This window comes from Falco punctatus, assembly GCF_963210335.1.
Source record: "Falco punctatus genome assembly, chromosome: 3".
Classification (NCBI taxonomy): Eukaryota; Metazoa; Chordata; class Aves; order Falconiformes; family Falconidae; genus Falco; species Falco punctatus.
This window is the reverse complement of record NC_137582.1, coordinates 47,264,004-47,285,139: the sequence shown is the minus strand read 5'-3', so window position 1 is coordinate 47,285,139 and position 21,136 is coordinate 47,264,004. Positions and strand designations below refer to the sequence as shown.

The window sequence follows — 21,136 nt, the reverse complement described above, 5'->3', positions numbered from 1 at the left end:
AAACCTCCCCATCTGCTGGTGGAAATAAATTGCTGCAAAGTGATTCACACTCTCAGAAACCGGCGGGGCGATGGGATGAGCAGCTTGGGTCTGCCACCCTGCCTCCAGGTAGCCAAAGTTACGTGAGGCAGATCATGTGCTTACTGCTGTGGGATCGTCCAGGTGAGCAAATACATTTTTATGTCAATAAGCAAGTGCTGCACAGTCAGATCTTCAGTTTCAAGTGTGCCACAATTCTATGTAATGTACTTTGAATCTAAATGAGCATCATCTGGAATATTCCTTCTGCCGTTTAAGCTCTGGAGAGCGCTTCTGTGATAGTTGGTGATGAACTGGAAGATGTTCATGTGCAAACAAAGTAGATGACATCGTGTTATTAAGAACTGAAAATCAAGACAGACTGTAACTGGTTTAATTAACAGTCTTCAGGCCGTGTTTTTGTGAGGAAAAATAGGACATCTAGGAATAAATGCCACAGATACTTTTAAACTGCCTTTCTCAGTGTTGTGAAGCAGCATTTTTCAGAGCAGTCATCCTTGCTTCCGAACACAAGCAACTATTTTACCTGTCCTGTTTGTGCTAAGAACGGACTTTTCCTTTTCTGAGTCACCTACTCTTTCCTTAATCCCTTCTTCTCCGGACAGGGAAGGCAAACTGTAGACCAGCAGTAAGCTAGGTATTTATCAGGCTTGTAGAAAGTTTTTTGCTTAAATGGAAACGTGTGTTACTACTGAATTAGCCATTTTTACAGACTGTTTCTGTCAAGGATTACACAGTTTGGGGACACAGTGTCATCCAAGACCTTTCTGATATATATTTCTCAAAAATGACTGAAAGTTCCTAATTTTTTCCCCCCACATTTGTGGGGAGGCAGGAGGTTGCTGGTATCACAGGCATGGTCTCCAGCACACTCCAGAGTATACTGGGAGCTGCTGCATTCCGGAGGGCTGGCAGTGGCTAAGGCTGGTCTGGTTCAAAGTGACTGGGTCAAGTTAATGACTATATGAATACAATTTTAATGATGGTAAAGAAGTTTTGTTTTGGTTGGTTTGTTTTACAGTAGAATGCATTTTTTAGTAAATCTTTAAAAACAAAGGAAATGCTAAGAATCTTTTGCTTTTTGGACCAGTCACCTGTGGGAAGACTGGCACTGTGGCAGACCAAAGACCCAGATGTTCTGGGAAGAAGCCACGATGTGGATGTCAACCTTTGCCTGACCTCTCTGTAACTGTAGGAGGTACCCAGCCGTGGGGAGCAATGATGCCTCACATGTACCTAGTAGCCCCATCTCCAAGGAGTAGGGAAAACTGGGAGGTGGCCCGCTGTTATTTGATGTGACATATATTATAGGTATCTTTTCTAATACATGGGGAATTCTGAGTGATTTCACGTTCTCTGACACAAAGTGGGGAAGTGTGGCTGTGCATTGTTGGCATTTGTGAATGGGGACAGAAAATACTCCCATCAGTGTGGGGCAGGAGGAGTTATCTGGCCAACCTTGAGCTCTCCAGCAGTCTCCACTGCTCTCTGAAGCTCAGCATACTTCAGGAGGGGCCTTCATCTTCCAGACCTATGCACAGGTTTTTTTTTTGTGGGGAGGAAAGAGGTATAACCTGTTGGGTGGGGCTTTTTGTAGCTTTCCATGCCTCTCCTTCTTTGGGTACCTGTCTGTAATCCAGAGCTAGTAATTTATTCTGCCAACATCCACTCAGGATAAATCCACTTTATGCCAAATCGTTTGCACCAAAATCATGACTCATGACCGTAATTCCTTGCTGTCCTTTGCTTAAAGACTATTTCGGGGAAGCAAATGAACACATTGTCCCATACCTGAGACTTTGCGCACTGATTTGGCACAGGTGATTACAATATTTTTCCATGTACTTTTCTATTTTGTTGCTTTTCATTGCTCTTGTTGTGGCTTACAGTTTTAGGAAAAATGGTTAGTTCTCTCTATGACAGGCTGAAATAAATACAACTGGAAACAAGTATTCCTTACAAGAAAGAGTCTTGGAAGTCTTTGCCTCTAGTAAATGGGCTTAATTTAATAGGTAGGAGAATTTGAAAATGGATCTTTCACGTTTGCAGTCCGTGGAATATTATTTTACTGCTACACTGTAACAACATTTGGGTCCCAGACAGCAAAGTTGAGGAGAAAGTGCTTTGAAGAAAGGAGTGTAAGATGACTGTGCTGTGTCCTTGTGCTGTAGCTGTGGTGAATACCACAAGTGGAGTTTTACCCTTCTTGTGCCACCAGGTGTAAGGCATCAGCTAGGCTGAGAACCTAATACCATCCTTAGTCCTAGTCACATCCCTGAAACCACTGTATTACCAGGCACTGCTCCTGATATATATTTGACTAAACATAAAGGACAAAAGCAGAGGTAAGTTTTCCTGCTTTTTGTTCTTTCTTGGTACCCTTTGAAAACTCTGAGTCTCAGCCAGACAAAGCGGAAAACTTTTTTTTTTTTTTTTACACCTGATTCTGATTGTAAAACATGCAAATTGAAGGAAATCATTAATTAAAAAGTCACTGTAAATCTTTGCATAGCAAGCAATCAACTGTCATGAAATTATATATGTATTAAAGAATTATATATATTAAAGACATATATACTAAAGAAACACCACCACTTTACAAGGTGGTAACATACCTGTGTAAGGGAAGTACGGTCCTATGTAACATGGCTTTAAATATTGAAGGGGAACAATTTTCTTCTAATTTCCACTCCTGCATGGGCCCACAGTGTGGGCTCTTGCACCCTGCTTCCAAAGGCATGATTGGAATCATGGCTCTTCACTTAATTTATGCGGGGACTCTCAGACTTACCAGTTCAGCGGTTAAGGCACTGCTATTCCTTCAGCTTCCAGGGAAATGTAAGCTTACCAAAGGACTTTAGATAACAAAGTAGACATCAGGTCTAGCCTAATTTCCTACTTTAAGCTTATTTGCTGTCGAATTCTAAGTAGCTTTCAAAGACATTTTCAGAACTATCATGCTCCCTGGCTTCTTTCAAACTTTTCCTGTTCTGGAGGAGTATTGAATTCCTTATTTTCTGTTACCTCCTGGCATATCATCCCAGGCAGACAGGCAACGCTACTGACTGAAGCCAGCAATAGGCAGCCCATTCTTAGTGCAGGAAAGAATCTTTATGTGTGTAAATGTAAGAGAAGGATATGTATACTTGCATCTTCACGAAATTTGTATTTCATTTAACTATGGGAAACAAAAAATAGGTGCGAAAAGAAGCATTAACTAATGTTTTAAAAAAGGTGATTTTAGCACACTTCTTATAGGTTAGTATGTGTGACTCAGGTAAAGAAACTTCAAGGAATTTAAATATTTTGGGGGAACTATTTTCTGATACACACAGGCTAGCAGCTACAACCATATCCTTCATATTTATCCCCCTCTTTCATACATATGTACTTTGCTTTAATTATATATGTGCTCTTTTTCAACACTAGACTAAGATCTCTTTTATCATTCTTCATAGAACGGTCAAATCTTGTATACTTTCTATAATGTCCAAAACTGAAGAAGCACATAAAAGTATATTATGATTGAGCTGAAAATTATATTAGGTCTTTCCTGCTAAAATGAAAAACAAAAGGATTTAGAACCAAATTCATAACACCTATTTTAGATATATGCATCTGGTGATAAAGCGCCCTGAAAGCCTAGCCTTAGCAAGGCATATGCAACTTGGCTGACCATACAGTCAAAAGGAAGAGTAAAATGAAAAAAAAAAATATTAAAAATTGCAATATAGGGAGATGCCTGGACAGAACCCACAGGCAACACTGATGGCATCTGAAAAGCTACAGAGCTCTTAGTGTCTTAGAACATGGAAGCATTTCACAAGACTTGCGTTGTTCTTAATTACCATGTAAGATGGGTTAGATAACGGACGATACTTGAATTTTATTCCTGGATGCTTTTTCTGTTTGTGTGTCAACATCTTTGTTGTTTGTACTGAGCTCATCGTTGCTGCTACTTTATAAATGTTTTTTCTTGAAGGAGCTGAGTTTGGTAAAAAGTAAATAACGGTTATTATTATTAACAGTGTAAGATATTTATTGAATATTTCTTCATATGGAACTGATAATTTGCCTGTACATAAAAAAATTTTTTGTAAGGCCATAAACATGTGTTTTAAAATGCTATCAACTTAAAAATACTAACAGTGACAAGATAATTTTCAATAATTTTTTTTTAAGATTTTGGGTCTTTTGACTAAGCAATCGAGAAACAGAGGAATAAAGTAACAGTTTCTGTCCTTACATCAACTTTTTGTCTCTCACGAGTGAAAAATAGAAACAATACATTTACATATATGTTATGTTATTACACTATTTTTTTTATGCTTCCCAGATTGCAAATGCAGATATTGGAACGGCAAATGTGTTGTGTAGGACAATTTTATGAAGAAGTGCCTTTAATTATCAGCCCGTGGCTTGGTGGGATGGCAAGCAGTGCTTCAAGTGAAGAACTGCTACAATAGCGCAGCGAAAAAAATTACCATTTGAGATTCCTGACTTTTCCCTCCATTAGACAGAAGGACTGCCCTGCTATCTGGGGAATTCCGTTGACTCAAAGTAGACATCCACATTGTGCATACCTGTAGACACAAGCTACCCAGGCTCCCTTTAATGACAATGCAACAGAGAAGGCATTCCTGGGTATGATTCATCTAAACCAGACAGCAATAAGAAATCAGGTGAACAGTGACTTAAATGGCATCCAAAAGGCATATTTGAAATATTAATGTGTTCATTTGTTAACCACATTTCTGAGAAAGAAGCAGTGGAGGAAGTGACAGAGCAACTACTAGAATGCCACTTCCACCAACACAAGACGTTTGATCAGTGAACTCCTGGGAACATGGAGTTTATGAAAGCATTGAGCAATGCCTCGTAACTACTGAAATCACTGCCGCCCCAGGCAGTGCTGCTAGCTGAGGCTAGTTAATGAAATGGCTGTCCACCTGATCATTTATTGGCTTCAGCAACAGTTATGTGCAATGGTAAATGGCAATTATACCTGTATTCATTATCTTTCACATTAAAAGAGTAATTTCTTATTAGCAGCCTGTGGCATCCTGAAGTATCTGAAGTATTGAACAGAGGCATTGTATCGACTGAAGAAAGAAACTAGAAAAATCTATAACAGTAATCAACGTAGAATTTTGATCTGTTAATAACAGTTCTTTGGATTGATTTAAGCCTTTCTACCTCATAAAATTGTATGAAGTATTGAAAATAACAAGATAATATAGAAAGTAACAATATTTCTTTTGAGTGTAAAAATAAATAGAGATGACGATTCTGTTTCTAGTGAGCCTGGACAATTTTATAAGCATGAAGCCTCCTTATCCACAACCAGCAATAGTGAAAAATAGGGACAGTACATTTATACATACTTTATACCACTTTCATTATTTTTTTGTGTATCCTGGGGTACAAATAAGAATATTGAAACAGTGGGATTAAACCTTTTGGTCAAAGACAAAGGTAGTGACAGGGGAACAGGGAATTTCCTGACTTTCAGCTCCATGTCTGTTCTATTACTTGTGGGAACTGTGAACTAAACACCTTTCCATGCAGAAGCTAAGAAGTTGAAAATACATTTTTCACTGTGGGTTAGAACATAAAATGAACCTCAATATGCCTTTGGGTATCTTAGAGTGTCTTTTTCTAAAAGTTGTCCTACTAAAATAATTTCCTTTATTTCTCCCACTATAGGTCAATTTGCAACGGGTTCCCCAATTTCAGAATTACTAATTAATAAAATAGGAGAATAAGGTGACACTGGGAATTCCTAGTATCTAGTAAGTGACATTCCTGTAGCATGTGTTTCAACAATAAGTGAAATTAATGGAAATCTTCCCCACAGTGAACAACATATTCAAATACTTCTGCGTACTGCTCTGTGATCAGTGTGCAAATGCATCTGTAGCCTTTGTGCTGGTTGGGAGCATCTGATGGGAATTAATTGTCCTTATGTGGTATCCCGAGACCTTTCGCTGGGTTTCTTGCAAGCACTGGTATCTTGATGGTGTGCAAGGGAAACCGTGCACATCAAGGTCTTCAGGCTGGCCCCTGTGTTATGCTGTCTTTTCCCATCTGTTTCCTTTGGTCTTCTCTTTGTACTAGTAATTTACTCTCTCAGATTGTTTTCACTCTTCAAAACTGGGATCCAAACAAACTTGTTAGATAAAATAATGAGTTTTCCAGGCTTGGAGGATGATTGGGCATTTGGAAAGCCTGAGGTTGTTGCGGGAATGTTTTATAATTTAATGGGATAATGCCAATTCAGGTGATTAAACAGAACAAGCTATCAGAATTTCTGGGAAGGTCCATTTGTTTCTATTATGTGCTGCAAGTTACACCTCGGTGCCTCTAAGCTGTTATTCCATGCTTAGGTACACAAATGAAGAATTCGAGCATATATGAGAAACTGCAATGATGACTTATGAGGAATATAAATTGAATTTGATTGGGTGGAAACATTTATCTCTCAAGTAAAAGATGAACTAAAAAACTCGGCATGTAAATGTATGTAATATATCTCCATTTCCCTGCAATGGCTGTCTTCACTAGAGCTGTGTGTTTCGGATGGTTATCCCAGTTTGGTTATGGCAGTGCATTATACACCCAGAAAGAACTGCAGACCTTTGGGTCTGAGCCTAGAAGCCCACTGCATAATGGTGCCTATGGTACAGTGTATCGTACATAGCACCGTATTCTCTGCTTTCTGCAGATGCTGCAAAAAGGCTCTTCCTCCAGAAGGAGCTTTGCTGCGAGGCAGAACTAAGCTGCACTGAGCCAGCCAGCCTGCGGACCTTGTCCTACAGCAAGCCTCTCTCTCCCCTTCATGCTCTGGGGGTTAAGGAGTCACAGGGTGCCACATACCACCAAAACCACCTGAGCTCTCACTTACGGAGTGAAATATCCAAGAGGGTACAGAAATTGCTGAGAAACTAAAGTCGCATGTGGTTGCCACTGAAGTTTGCTTAAAGAGTTTTGTTAGATTACAAGGTGACTCAGCATCATTCAAATGCTGCTCTCCCCAAAATGCTTATAATTTGAATATGATTAATGTTCTTTATATGATACCCAATTCCACAACTTCCTCTGTAAGCAAAATATGCTCTGCAAAGGTATTTTGTGCTATTTGGTATAAAACAAGAGCAAGAAACCGGTTTTTATCCGACATCACAGATTAGCTCTCTACTGATGCAGCACCATAGGTAGATTCAGCCCATGGCTAATCTGCCTAATCCACTTGTCGCTTTTTCTTCCGTTTTCCAGAGAACCAAGACTACTCCCAGAGGAGAAAGAATGAAGATAAACTGCCTTGCAGTCCCATTTGCAGCTTCAGCGGTAAGAGAATTTCTCTTGCAACATTGTTTTTGTGTGGCGGAATTCCAAATAAGATGAAAGCCTCAATGGAGGAAAGTACATGTTTCTCGAGAGTTGTCAGTAACTCTGAGATGCTTCTTAAGTGGTACATTATATTTCAAAACACAAAATAATTTTATATTACAAAAAAGGAACAGCATCTGATTGAGTCTTCTGAACTTTATTAGGAAGGTCTTAGCTTACAGGTTTAGAACTCTGTTACAGGATCCATCACGCTTCTTTCTGTACAAATAAAAAATGAAATATTTTCCTGGTATTTTCATAAAAAAGAGCGAGTTACTGATTTCTAAGGCTGATAGGAAGATCTAACAGATCACTATGAGAGTTAGAAAGCATAAGCTTTACAAATTCCTTCTTGAGACAAGCACATTAGCCAGGAAAAAAACGGAGCCAAAAAGTACCCCTGGCAGAGATTGCAGCAATACAGAGGAAGGCTTTGCAAGGTGGCTATGCAGAGTAGGTGAAACATAGCTTAGAAAACACAGCGTTATTTCCTTTATATTATTATTAAAGTTTTCATGTCCTGTGTATATAGATGGTAAACTTAGCAACCTCAAATGTTGGTGGTAAGGTTGACAAATTTTAGTTAAAGAAACTGCGGGGGGTGGGGGCTGGGGGGGGTGGAAAACAGTGGTACTGAAAGGAGAGCCCTTACAATGTGCTCTTTGGATACAAATACTTAATCCTGACATACTGGACTTTTAATGATGGTTAGTCCACCAAATCCTAATGTCACTAAAAGGTAACTACTTCAAATGTGAGCCTCATTTTACAAAGAATTTTGAAATATAGAACTCTCACCTTGGAAGCCCTGTTCATAAGCTTTGCATTGCAAGCAATGAAATTATATATTAAGCATATTCAGGCCCTAAATACATTCACAAATATAATGTCATGGCAGTTTGTAGTCTCCTGTAACCATTCTTAAAACCAATCATAGATCAAATTGCAATGTTCATGTGGAATAAGGAAATCCCCAAACTCAATATATTTGCTTGCAGTTGAGAAAATGATCGTTATTTGCAGGGAAACAATTTAGACTTTGTTCCTGTCTCATTAGTAGGAGAAAAAACATATTTCAATTACTGATCACCTAGAGAGTTTTTCAGAGTATAAATCAATAAACATTGCTTTCTAAAGAGCCAAACTTCAGATAGGTTTCTCCTTCTATCACCTAAAATTTTCCCCGTAATATCTATAGGGTACATGAAAAAATTTACTGAATGTATGTTTACTTTGAAAACACTGAGATTTGAAAAAATAGGTTCTTAGTTGGACTGTGCACTCAATAGGCATTTGTAGTTGGAAGGGAGCTTGTAAGTATGGGGTTAATTAAGTGCAGTAGAAACACGGTGACAAATGTGGGCAATAGATGACCGTTCAAGGTTCTCTTGAATTCCTTACAGTGGAGTTTTATAAACCATGCTTTGTAGATTCCTTATTCTGATCTACAATTTATTTATTTTTAAATTAAGCAAATTATGAATGTTTTACGTTAGCATTTTCTGAAAATTTGCATGAGGATTGATTTTTATCATTTAAGTACCAGGCAATACTTTTGCTTAGCTAATCTTTGAACTTCTGCTCTTGGGGAGTTTTTTCCTTTAAGATCTTTAGGTTGTTATTTCATTCAAAGACAGCTGAAGGACATGGCTGTGACTTCTCTCCAAATATGAGATTTTGCCCAAGAGCTAGCTCATAACTGGCCAAGAACACATGAGGTATTCCTCCTGTCTGTCCTCTTTTTCCCATGATTTACAGCAGAGTTATGTTTCAACAAACAGACACCTCATTGAAATTTCAGTCTCTGAAAGCCATACAGTCCATGGGAAGTTGTTGTTTGGTCACTTAACATAACACCTATGCAATTTTGAATTTTAATGATTTTTCAGAAATTACTCTGAAAATTGCCAAAGATTTCTTGCACAGATTCCTCACAGTACTCTTAAGTCAACTATTTTCTAAGTAATTTTACTAAAGTTACTGAACCTTTAGAACTGTGTGGACCAGTTTGCAGGTCCAGATTCAGCTGCTGACTTCAGGGACCTAACCTGGGACACAACATCTTGAACCCAATTATCTGGCCTCAGCAGGGTACTTCAAAGCTGCATAGGAGCCGACAGGGTCAGAGAAGGGAGTCAGAAGCCTGTGGACTTCATCAGTGTTCAACATGTAGCTGCCTACAGCAGATGCTCACCGCAGAACCTATGTTTATAAATGGGTGATTTCTATAACGGATTTTTTCCTGTCTGCTTCCTCTGGTTGTGGGGGCTTCCTCACCTTTCCGTTCTGAGTAGGCACATTACTTTTTTGCCACCACCACATTTTTACAAAACATTCTTTCTAAGCCACAACCTTTGATAAATGATCCAGTATCAGCCTCTAGCCATGGACTAAAACCAAGGCACATATCCCCTGTAGAACTGTGTTTAGAAAAGTGCACTGTGACTAATGAGAAGCACGGTAAGCACCACAGCACTGCACTTTATCAGCGCTCATTGCAGTTCACTCCTCTTCAGGACACAGGCTCCCTGTGCAGCTCGTCAGCCAGAGCACATCATCCACAGTGCCTTTCTTCATTTTGGCTTTGTGTGAACTGCAGTGTTGTTTTGACACTGAAAGGGAAATATGTTAAATGCTTTGTGTTTTTTTTCTTTCTGCATGAACAGTAGTGTGGTTTTCCCATGCTTTGAGATTTTGCTTAGAAATTGAGAATTCAGAGTATGAAATTAAGTCAAACATCCCTGCCAGGTCATACAGACTTTTATTGAGAGCTCAGATAAAAGCAGCATGTCATCATAAAGTGAGAGAGCAGGCTGTGGCTATAAATCAGTGATTAAAAGACAGTTATGAAGAATTAAATTGCATGCTCAGCAATGTCAGATATCATACAAGAAGCAAATCTTCTGTCAGTGAATGATTCTGAATTAATTTTTACTGAAAATTTTCAATTAGATGGCACTTGAGGTCTTCAGAATATTTTGACTGAAAGGTTTCAAGCATTTTCCTTCCGACCAAAGGCTTTATCCAAGCTGTTGGTGATCTTAAAGCAAGATTCGAAGAGTAGTATCATTTTTCTAGGAATGAGACTGATAAGACAAACACCAAGTTAGCCTTATGTTTTTTTTAGAAAAATGTATAAATAAACAAATGATAAATTTGTTATATGTGCTCAATACTTCTAATGTCTGGCAATAACACATTTGGTGCTCTCATGTTATAAATGGGGGGAACAAATGACAGACCAAGCCATTCTGTGAAAGCCCAGCCAGTGGTGAAGGCAGTTACTGGCAGCAGACAGTTCTAGCCCAGGCATTGCTCCCAGTATACCACCACAGGAAAACTTTTGAAATTTCTATCCCCATAACTATATCTTAAGATGTATATTAGAGACAGAAGTGGACAGAGGAATGCTTTTCACCTAGATTATTAAAAATAACAACGTCTTTTTCTTCATAATTTGGCATATAACTGGACTGGCTGCAGGAATACTAACTAAAGAATTGTTTTTACTAAACTTTCCTGCTGATTTTGCAGACATATGGCAAAGGAAAGAAGGCAATGCTAGAAGATGAGTCACATTCTTACATTTTGAAAGCAAGAAAGTGTAGAGTCAGAGGCATGATTAGATAAAACTTTTCCTTTTGAATTGCATCCATGATCTTGCTGGCTGCACCCTCTACATCATAAACAGGAAGAAGCAGTGGGTTTCTGGTGAAATAAGAAATGAAGTATTATGAAATTATAAAACTACTTTTGAGATGTATTCCAACACAGAAATAATTTAATTAAATAATTTAAGAATTTTTCGCCTTCCCCTCAAGTAGCCTTCAAAAGGAGTCTCCAGTTCTCTCTGTTCCTGCTATCATCAAAATAAATTGAAAACGCTTTGGTGATGTGAATTCTAATGACTTGTGCAAGCCCTGCTCCAACCCTAATGAAGCTCATGCCCACAGCGACTGCAGCATTGAAAACTACCAAGCTAAGCCCTACTATATGCTGTTCTATGCATAGTAGTGATGTCCTTTGCACACCTCCTCCTTTTCTACTGTAGATGTTGAGGCAGCAGCTAAACAGACCAGGACCAGGCCTGTTTCCAGCCAGGAGGAATGCTGTGCTCTACATAATCTGCTACTACAGGATGATGAATGGTGGAAGCAGGAGCAGAGCACTGAAAAAACAAGATCACGGGTACTGTAATGACTAATAGAGTGCCTGCCACCTCTCCCATCACTACAGACATACAGCCACCCACCCAGTACTACCACCACAGCTATACTCACTCAGAGAAGTATAGTACCTGCTGATACAGATAGTGGGACACGTCATGGGGTATCCCGAGAGCCATAACTGTAGTCACAGTGCCAAAATTTCTTAGGGCAGAGAATCTCAACAGTCAGTGCCCATTCTGCTAACAAATAAGGTTGCCTTAAAAAATGCTGTGCATCCCTAACTATTCCTTGATTGTGAGATTATACAGTTCCTGTTGCACGTCAGTCATTAATTGTACACAACACTTGGATTTCTTATGTTGAGACACGGTTGTATGTGCCAATAGGGCAAAAATACTGAATTGAAAAGCAAATCAACCTTATAATAGCTAAAGACTGAACATGGCATATCTAGTGAGTAGTGATTCTTTTTTACATATGAAATAGTTTTACTTACTGGCATTGAAAACCTTTAGCTAATTTAGTATTAGTAAAATAAGGGCAAATGATTGTGGTTTTAATGCCTTGTTTTCCTGCATGATACAGCTCCGAAGCTATGGCTTCCATCATTCCAATGATTGCACACTTACTTGCAGCACAATCTGAAAAGTGAAGAAAGAAGAAATAGCCAAAGTATGTCACAAGCATCCCAGTGTTATATACAGAAATCAATGCTTTGTAATAATATTTAAGCCCTCAAATTACCTAATTATGTAAGTAGAAGTCTTGTAATTATTGTATTTTAAGGATGCTGTGCATATTGGTGATGCTAACTCTGAGGGTTAATGGCTCTTCCCATGACTGATGCACAGTTTTCTGAGGATAAGATTAATGCTTTCCAGAGGACATTTTTTTTTTGAGTGCACTATAGAGAGATATAGGAAGATGAGCTTATTCAACATTTCATGTACATTTCCAGATACTCATATGCAAGCCAGGCCTTCTTTGATTTCAGAACATCTTCACCCTTTAATATTACAGGTTACATTTCAGTAAGAACTATTTCTGGTGCTAAAATCTAAATATCCTACTTATAAATGCTGATTTAACCTATTACTTCTTTTGATTTGCCCTGCAACTACAGTATCATTTTATTTGCCTGGGAAGACTGAATCTTGTCTAAATTTTATTGCTGAACATATGGAACTCTGTCCTTGGAGATAACAAAAAATTGCCCTCACAAGGCCCTGTTCAACCTGATCTAAGTTGTGTCTGCTTTTATTTGGGGGGGGTTGGACCAAATAACCTCCAGTGATTCCTTCCAACCCAAATATAATTTTGCAACTGTAAGAACCTTATTTTAATACAGAAATTTACATGTGGTTTCCTAAGGCTTTTTCAAATGTGTGTGAAAACAGTTAGATACAACAAAATCCAATTTTGGTAAAATAGTAACTTCAAAAACTGACATCAGAGACAGTTTGTTATTCTTCAGGGATTCAACCACAGTGGATGATGGAACCATACATAATGCATAGCTACAGTGTAAAAAGTTATAAATGCAGGTCCACTTTCATAAGCCTTACAGATAAATGATGAAAGCTGGATGTGACCTATTATCAATATAGAAACTGACCCAACGATAACAGGTGGCAAATAACACTACAGTAGCACCATCAGTCAGCAGAAGAAACATGAGACACTTATTACACTGAAGTTCACGTTCTCATAGGATGACCTAAGAGATATGATCAAGATGTCAGAGAGCCTCAAGGAGAGACTGGGCAGCAGACCCAGGCTGATGAAATAGTCAGGACTGTAGCAGAAAGCTCTCCTGAGGGAAACAGCCGAGAATATGGAGCTGTTAAATAGCTTAAAACACAGTTCATCCAAATTAATTTTGAGGAAAACTCTGCAAAAATGCCTACTGGACCTGTAAACCATTTTCCAACTAAATGTATAGTTCCAGGTGTAACCCACGTATGTCTCAGAACTCTGAACATTCATCTGCAAAAAACCTGGCATGAGAAAGTGTTAGACAACCTGTATGCGGGGCTCCCTCTCACTGCACATGTATGAGCTGTATTGTCTTTCTTCTGTGGAGGTAAGGCAGGCTGCAGTCAGACAGTAAAATCTGCAGTGAGCTCCCTCTGCCACTGAGGCAACATGCCACCATCATCCTCCTCAACACACCACCACCTTTCGTATCTGCAGGCTCTTCCTGAGTGTTCGATACGTCAGTATAAACTGCTTAAACCAAGCATTCGAGAGATCTCCAAGAAAAGTTGTTTGTATGTAGATCTAATTTGTAATGGCACTTGATGATACTAACCTGACATTCTGTACAGTCCCAACAATCCTGCTGCACTGGCTATGCTAACCAGGTGTCCACGGTTACAGGTCATCATGGCTGGAAGAAAGGCCTTGCAAGTCTAAGAGACAAAAAAACCCCTTCATAATGAGACATGCCAAAAATACTGCATTCCAAAGTAGGCTTTACAACCTGATTTGCTTTCTGGGTCTTCAATATACAAGAGGCCCAGCTGAACTTCTATCTCTAAGAATTTAGAAATGAGAGAGAGCATTTCCTTGAATGGCTGCCCTCTATCTGAAGATCTGCCAGCGTTAAAATAATGGTGCTAAAAGCAGCAAAGTTTGTTATTTTCTCTGCCTTCTGGCTCCTCACAGTTTGTCTGAGATTACTACCAAAGATTTGGTACACAAGAGGGAGCCAGAAGTCAACACATCAAGGGGAGTTCAGCTGTCTACCAGCCCCAGCTGCTACACACCAAACTGCCTGACAACTCCGGGCACCCCAGACCACCACTGTGGGTGATGCTAATTATATAGGAGGACACTAGAGTTTTATGAGGGGGAAGATAAAAACAAACAAACAAACAAACGAAACTCCCAAAAGACAAGAGCAGTAACAATTTTTTGTCAGTAGCTGAGATGTCCTGCAATGTCTATTTGACTCCAGATGTGTGTGCCTACTACATGTTTTTTTGGTTGAGGACCCATGGTCACTGTCCTGCCATATGTCTCTTCAGACCTGTCAGGTAGAACATTTCTTTCAGTCCCTTTACCTTAAGTATTTGGAAGAATGATGCACTGTGGGCTGGAAAATTATTAGAGGACTTCCATCTGCAATGATTTTCTGTTGAGAAATGCCATTTAGCTACATTTTTCCCTGATGCAGGCTACTCACTTGGGCATATAAAACACAAATGCTAGAGGGGGCAAGAGTAACACTCCCTCACAGCAAAACCTTCTAAAGGTCAACCGAGACCCTAAATAACAGCAAATTCCTTCAGAGGTATGAAAACAAACCACAACAAAGATAATACTATCAAGATTAGTTTTCTATGTACATTAAGCAGATGGTGACTAGGACACGCAGCACAGAATCATAGAACCATTTAGGTTGGAAAAGGCCTTTAAGATCATGGAGTCCAACCATAAACCCAACATTGTCAAGTCCAGCACTGGTTGTACCTCCCTGAATGCTACAAGTCTATTAGACAAAGCCTTCTGATGCCAGCAGACACCAGGAGCCGGAAAGTCACATGCCATCATGTCAGCACTAACTTCAGCCACAGCTGTGACAGACACAGCATGTTGGATGACACAGCTGCACAAACTTTTGATTTACCAGAGTGCTCAAGCAGGTCTGTGTTAATATTACTGAGACATACAGAGGGGCCTGTGAATTTGGTGTGCCTCCAATTACAGGATGATCAAAAATACATATCTTCCCCCATTCAAGGCCCTTCCCATCCCTATTCCAAATTGGGTTCCCCAGGTAGGTGCCACCATGGGGATTTTCACACTAAAATACTTGCCTGTATTTTACTTGCATTACACTAAAATACTTGCCTGACTTTTGGTCACCCAGGAGAGAAAAAAGTACTTTACCCAGACTTGAGAGAAGAAGTTGACTTTTAAGGACTTTTCAAAATCTTCATCTGGAACGTCACAGAACTTTTTCCCAAGCAGTATGCCAGCATTATTGATTAGAATAGTAACATCCCCAACTTCCTTTCTAACCTGAATAAAAAGGGATAAACAGGAAGCTTTAGAAGGCATCCTTGCCTCTTGTGCTTTGTTTATGAAAACGTTTAGTGATATTTGCAAGTATTTATATATCTACTAGAAATGTAAATACCTAAGAACTGTTGTACTGCATCAGCTCAAAGGTCCATCTATCCCCATAGCCCTTGTCTCATGGCACAAAGCAGTGAAAAAAGGATCAGGACTAAAGTCTCCTCCAGTGTACGCCTCAGCTTTTCAGACTCTGCAGTGCAGGATCTTCCTGGGAGAGATAAGGTATCTAGACCTTTGTATTTAATATATTCCCATGATTTCCCCCCTCAAGAATTTGTCTAATTGCTTCCTGAACTCCAGAATACTTATGATTTCCATAGGAACCTAAGATAATGAGGTACAAAGCTTTAGTGTGCACTGTGAGCATGCTTTAATTGCAACCTGAACATTTCTTGTCCCCTCTTTCTGGTATTGTGAGAATCTGTACTCCTCAGCCAAGCCTGTTCAACCCCTTTTCCAGATCTTTTCTACTGATCAAAAGAGAATTCAGCACAGATCTTTGGGAGATACCAATCCTTTGAGCACAGAAGCATGTACCATGAAATAGACAATACCACTTGGAGAGAAGGCCAAAATCACCATTAGCTCAATTTGGATTTGTTATAGAAAGATTTGATTCCTTGGATTATACTTGGATTTATATCAAAGCAGATGCCAAGATTTACTTATAGTATTAAGAATCAGGCTCACCACAGAGTTTTTTTGTGCGACAGGCAGTTATTTGGTGTCTCAAAAACTGTGTAAAGACTACAAAAACATAAAAATCCCAGATATGCTACTGTCTGGCAATTTGGGAACAGGTACTTGGATCTGACTCCCCAACAGCTGAACTCCTTTGGCTCTCTCTGGGAACCTCAGCATTCAGTGAAGACTTGGTACTCCTCCAGCTGTGTCCTAGACACATATCTTATAACAGGCAAGCAGGGCTCAGATACTAGCACCTTTCCACCTGCCCAAACGAATGCAAATCCAGACACTGCTGAGTATGGCAGGAATACCCAACTCTTCCTTTGTAGGATAGATCTGTACTTTCTCCCCACTCGTACCTTTCTAACTGCCATGTCAGTCCATATGATGATCCTCTTTTTTTCTTTACAACATAGTTTCCGCAATGGTGGCATTTTATTTAACCTGGCTTCATTTGACATGTTTACTCACTACCTCAAAAATGTGGGAAGCGTGACTTCCATTTACAAAAAGTCAAGCTTTGTTATGTATTTCTTCAGATGTCTATTAATTCTTCTATTTATTGTCATTTCTACCAATTTTCTGTAAGACAGGTTTGTAGTTTCTCTGGGTCCTCTCAAGCGCTCTTTAAATCTGGCATGTTTTACTTTACATCATTCCTTGGACACTTGTTATAGCAAAACAACCCCCACGGATTTCTAGCTCATCAGACCCCTATCTGATTTCCTTCAGAATCCCCAGGTGGACACTGCCTGACCCGGAAAATTAGTTGCTGTTCACCAGTTTATTCTAAAACCTCTTCTTTAGGGACTTTGATGATCTTATTTCCTTCCTAGAAAGTAAGGTTCCATTAATGGAAAATACCTTTTTTTTTTTTTTTCCCCTGCAGTGAATATACCAAATAAAAGCAATTAATTTAACTTTTCTGCTCTTGCTTTATCTTCTGTGCCCAAGCTCAAGAGTTTTCATATTACCAGTCAAAAAGCTGCAGGTATTTCTATGAGCAGAAGAGACCCCTAGCTGAAAAACTTGATCTAAAAAAAAAACCTGGCTCCATCATGGCTGTTCAATTCATGCAAATATCTACAAAGGTGTTGGTATTCTTAACAGTATTTTAACACCTTAACAGCAATTCCTGAATTTTAAACAGCACTCTGAGTTTCTGCTTGTAGGTCAGTCTGCCCACTTAAGGATACTCTTTGCTGATATTGGCACAGCAGATTCTGCAGGCTGGAGCCCTGTGGCTGATCTGGTTAATGTGTTTGGAGACTGAGAATTACTTGAGTGCACAAAACAAACATTTTGAGACTGTTAAACTAAGAACAAACAAATAATTTCAAAATATTCAGCATCAACAGAAAACTCCAACAGAGAAATTACTTACATAAGCTTAAACTAATAATTTTGTTGCATATCTTTGCAAGAAGCAGATAGCATTTATGGGAAGAGGGATTTAATGCCAATTTCAAATGTTATTTTTAAAAGAGATTTGATCTCAGTCAATTCTAAAGTGAGTTTCATCCTTGCAAAAAGGGGATTCTAGAAGAACTGCTGTTCGATTTATAGTAGCATTCCAAATAAAGATCAAGTGTCGTATTTGAAGTACAGACCATAAGTTGCTTTGATTTTTCATCTTGCTGGGAAGTGGTAACAGATATTACTATTGTTGAAGTTACTGAGATTTCCACTCCAAAATTGTAGGAGTCGTAATCAGTGCCTTACAGCGGGATCACATCATCTGTACTGCCCAAGTGCTTGGCAAAAATCATCCTCCTTGAGCACTGAGTATTGGGTCAGCACAGGCCAGGACACCGAATACCTTGCTCATCTCTGCAGACATACTATTATGGTACAATATATCCTTGCCACCACTGTCCAAGTACTACTATGATATCACTTGTGGTTCTTAACATCTAGCACCAACGGCCTCAACTGGAATTTTCTTCTGTGCACTGTTAGTTGGCTGTGCCCCAAATGCTGCTAACAAGCATGGGTAAAATAATACCTTGCTGACTGCAAGCATGAGAATTGCATTCCAGATACTTACAGATCCTGGATCTAACTTACCCTTTAGAAATACTTTTCATCAGGAATATTTCTTGAGGAAAAAAAAATCTATTTCAAACTTTCATAGTTGTCTTCAGAAAGAATTAAACTGTTTTGGTCAAAAATAAAAGCAACAACCACAATGCAAAGAGGCCTCCTGATAACTCTTAGAAAACTAATGTTACATTTCAAGGCTATTTCAAAACCATCTATCAACATTCACGTGTCATTAAACATTTTAGCTAATTTCTCTGATGTATGCCTGTGGACACAGAACGTCAAAGATGTGACTTGAGAGTCAAATATATAAATTCTCAGTATATGTACTTAGCAGAAGAGGAATTTATCCTTGGACAAAATGGCAGAGTGGCTAACTGGATTATAAATGGGGTTATACTGGGAAATATTTTCAGGCAGTTTGTAGTTTAAGGACAAGTAAAAATTAATAATGTTAGATTAATGTCCAGTTCTGGATTCTGATAATAACGATTAAAAAATGAAGTTTACAAAGCATAGGTCAGCACAACACAAGAATGCAATTTAAAATGGAATCCTTCTCTACCTTACTTTCCAGCTGGATTAACCAAAACATAAACTGAAGCAGAGCCATCAATTTGACTGGAGAGCAGCCATGTCCCAATGATATTTCTGAAAGCATTACACCCCACATGGCCCTTACGGAATTACAATTTTCTAAACAAATAGACAAAGAAAAAAAGACACCCCTACCACCCCAATATCCACTGATGTTTTTTAGGTTGGGTATTTATTCATTTATTTATTTATTTATTGGTATCTTTAAAAAATATTAAAGATTAAATAAGCTGATATCATGGAGCTAACCTCTGCTGCATGTTTCATCATACTCCTTCTAAAAGAAGTAACCATCTCACAATGGAGACTGGAAATGGATACAGCTTGACAGAACAGATTAAACCCCAGTCACTTTATTGCAAACATAGTTTAAGTTCCATCTGGAAGCTACTTGTCAAAATGAGGTCATTGCCCTACATGAGTACTTCCTTCCCTTAGTGAACAGTGCAATATCTTAAAAAAAAATAATAAAATTCAATAGCATTTACTATGCAAAAGAAGCAAAAAATCAGAAGCAAGAAGCCAAATCAGAAGCCAGAAGCTGTATCTTACCTTGTCTGCCTGTTCATAGACCTCCTCCTTATTGGTGCAGTCACAGTGGTAAGGAAACACTCTCTTAGCTCCAATTTTTTGGGCTAATCTGCTTGTTTCTTTGTTACCTTCGTCATCAACGTCCCAAAGAACCAAGGTTGCTCCCAAAGGAGCAAAATTTAAGGCAACATGCCTTCCAATCCCATTTGCAGAGCCAGTAATAAGCACTATTTCCCCAGCAAAAGTTTTTTTGCATGAAGGAACTATGAATAAGATTAAATTCTCAAAAATTAAAAAAAGTAGTGACTTCAGGAACTGTAGTATCTTCAGGACGCTTTTGAAGTTGAACATGATTTTTCAGGCACAAACACCCCTCTTCTGTTAAACAAACGCAGAAATACATTATGTTACTGGCGCCTCAAAACACTCAGATGCCGACTAAAAAAAGAGCCTGGCTTTCAAACAACTATTTCTTTCACGTTGTTATTTTGTGCAGGTACAAAATATCTTACTAGTCTTGTGATAGCTGCCGTCTTCTTACTAGTAGGATGAAAGCAAGTAACTTCTGCTAGCTCCTACACACCTGCTGTTGCGTTCCAGAGTCTTCAGCTTCCACCTCGGTTTTTAAAAAGGTTTAGTAACACACATTTTGTGTACACACAGGTATGTTGCGGCAATGGCTATGGAGTACTCTGTTCTCATAGCAAGGTGGTATTAGCTGAAGAAAAACTACGGAAAAAGCTGGTGTGCTACAACCTTGGAAAGGAAAGGATCCATTTTCCAGTGCCCTGCGGCCCGGATCACACGACGTACGCTGTCATTTAACAGCGGATTAGCGACCGCACAGAAAAGCACGGCCCTGGGGGCTACCGGCCTTGATTTTCATCCCGCTTTCAGACCACACCATTTCTTCCACAGGCCTCGGGAGGGCAGCGCCCACCGCCGGCCGGCCGGACCCAGCCCGCCGCCCGCCGCCGCGGCCCGGGGTAGGGGTGACTCCCGCCTCCCTGCGGCTGCGGTCCCCTCCCCGCCGGCCCTGCCCCGGCACGGCTGTGCGCCCCCTCCAGCCGCGGCCTGGCCGCCCTGCTGCGCGGCCGCCCCCCGCCCGGCCCCGGCCCCGCAGCCGGCGCGACCCCCGCGCTCACCGCCGGCGCCCGGCTGCCCCGCACCTGCCCGGCCCGCCCCGGGGTTTGGTTCTGTGCGGGGGCGGGCTGGGGAGGTGCGCGGCCGGGGCAGGCGGCGCTCGGGTGCGTGAGAGCGGCGGGGCGGCTCCGGCACCCTCCGCCCGCCCGGCCGGCAGGGCGGCCGCGCCGAGGCTGGGGAGCAAGCGCCCTTGCTGCCTCCGCTGCGGCGGCGTTGTGGTTACGGAGCTAAACACTTCGTAATTAACAACACAAATCGGTCTTCACCAGCTTGCCCGCTGGCTGGGATGGGAGCGAAAAGGGAGATGCCGGTAAGAAGTGCCTCCCCGTGAAGCCACCTGTTTATCGTTGCTTCACATCTTCCAGAACACAGCTGCGGCTCCTCACTTTTCCATACAGACGTTACCAGCTGCAGAACCGCAGGCCGGCAGCGCTGCGGGCCAGGCACCTTTCCCC

The 21,136-nt window shown here is 40.2% G+C and overlaps 1 protein-coding gene across 2 annotated transcripts; it reads right to left on the bottom strand.

The window, feature by feature from the left end:
• Positions 1–6,674: 6,674 nt before the first annotated feature.
• On the bottom strand, positions 6,675–21,116 carry LOC308060485 (epidermal retinol dehydrogenase 2-like). 2 transcript variants are annotated; one of them, XM_080379288.1, is made up of 7 exons: positions 20,684–21,116; positions 19,560–19,916; positions 15,492–15,623; positions 13,909–14,008; positions 12,094–12,238; positions 11,014–11,136; positions 6,675–10,514 (listed from the first exon to the last, which is right to left on the bottom strand). In XM_080379288.1, exons 2-7 carry the CDS (start codon positions 19,887–19,889, stop codon positions 10,421–10,423), a joined length of 924 nt encoding a protein of 307 aa, XP_080235414.1. In that variant the 5' UTR covers positions 19,890–19,916; positions 20,684–21,116; the 3' UTR covers positions 6,675–10,420. The 2 variants fall into 2 exon arrangements, with proteins under 2 accessions (XP_080235414.1, XP_080235415.1); XM_080379289.1 differs by having other exon boundaries at positions 6,675–10,502; positions 19,560–21,116.
• Between the last annotated feature and the right edge of the window lie 20 nt (positions 21,117–21,136).

What these genes read in the sequence shown, in the direction of transcription:
- LOC308060485 (XM_080379288.1), bottom strand. Translation starts at nt 19,889, where the DNA reads ATGTTCAACTTCAAAAGCGTCCTGAAGATACTACAGTTCCTGAAGTCA. An exon ending in ACTTCTTCTCTCAAGTCTGG is followed by an intron (nt 14,009 to 15,491) that starts GTAAAGTACTTT and finishes TTTGTCTCTTAG; the next exon opens with ACTTGCAAGGCCTTTCTTCC. An exon ending in GCTAAAGGTTTTCAATGCCA is followed by an intron (nt 11,137 to 12,093) that starts GTAAGTAAAACT and finishes TTATTTCACCAG; the next exon opens with AAACCCACTGCTTCTTCCTG.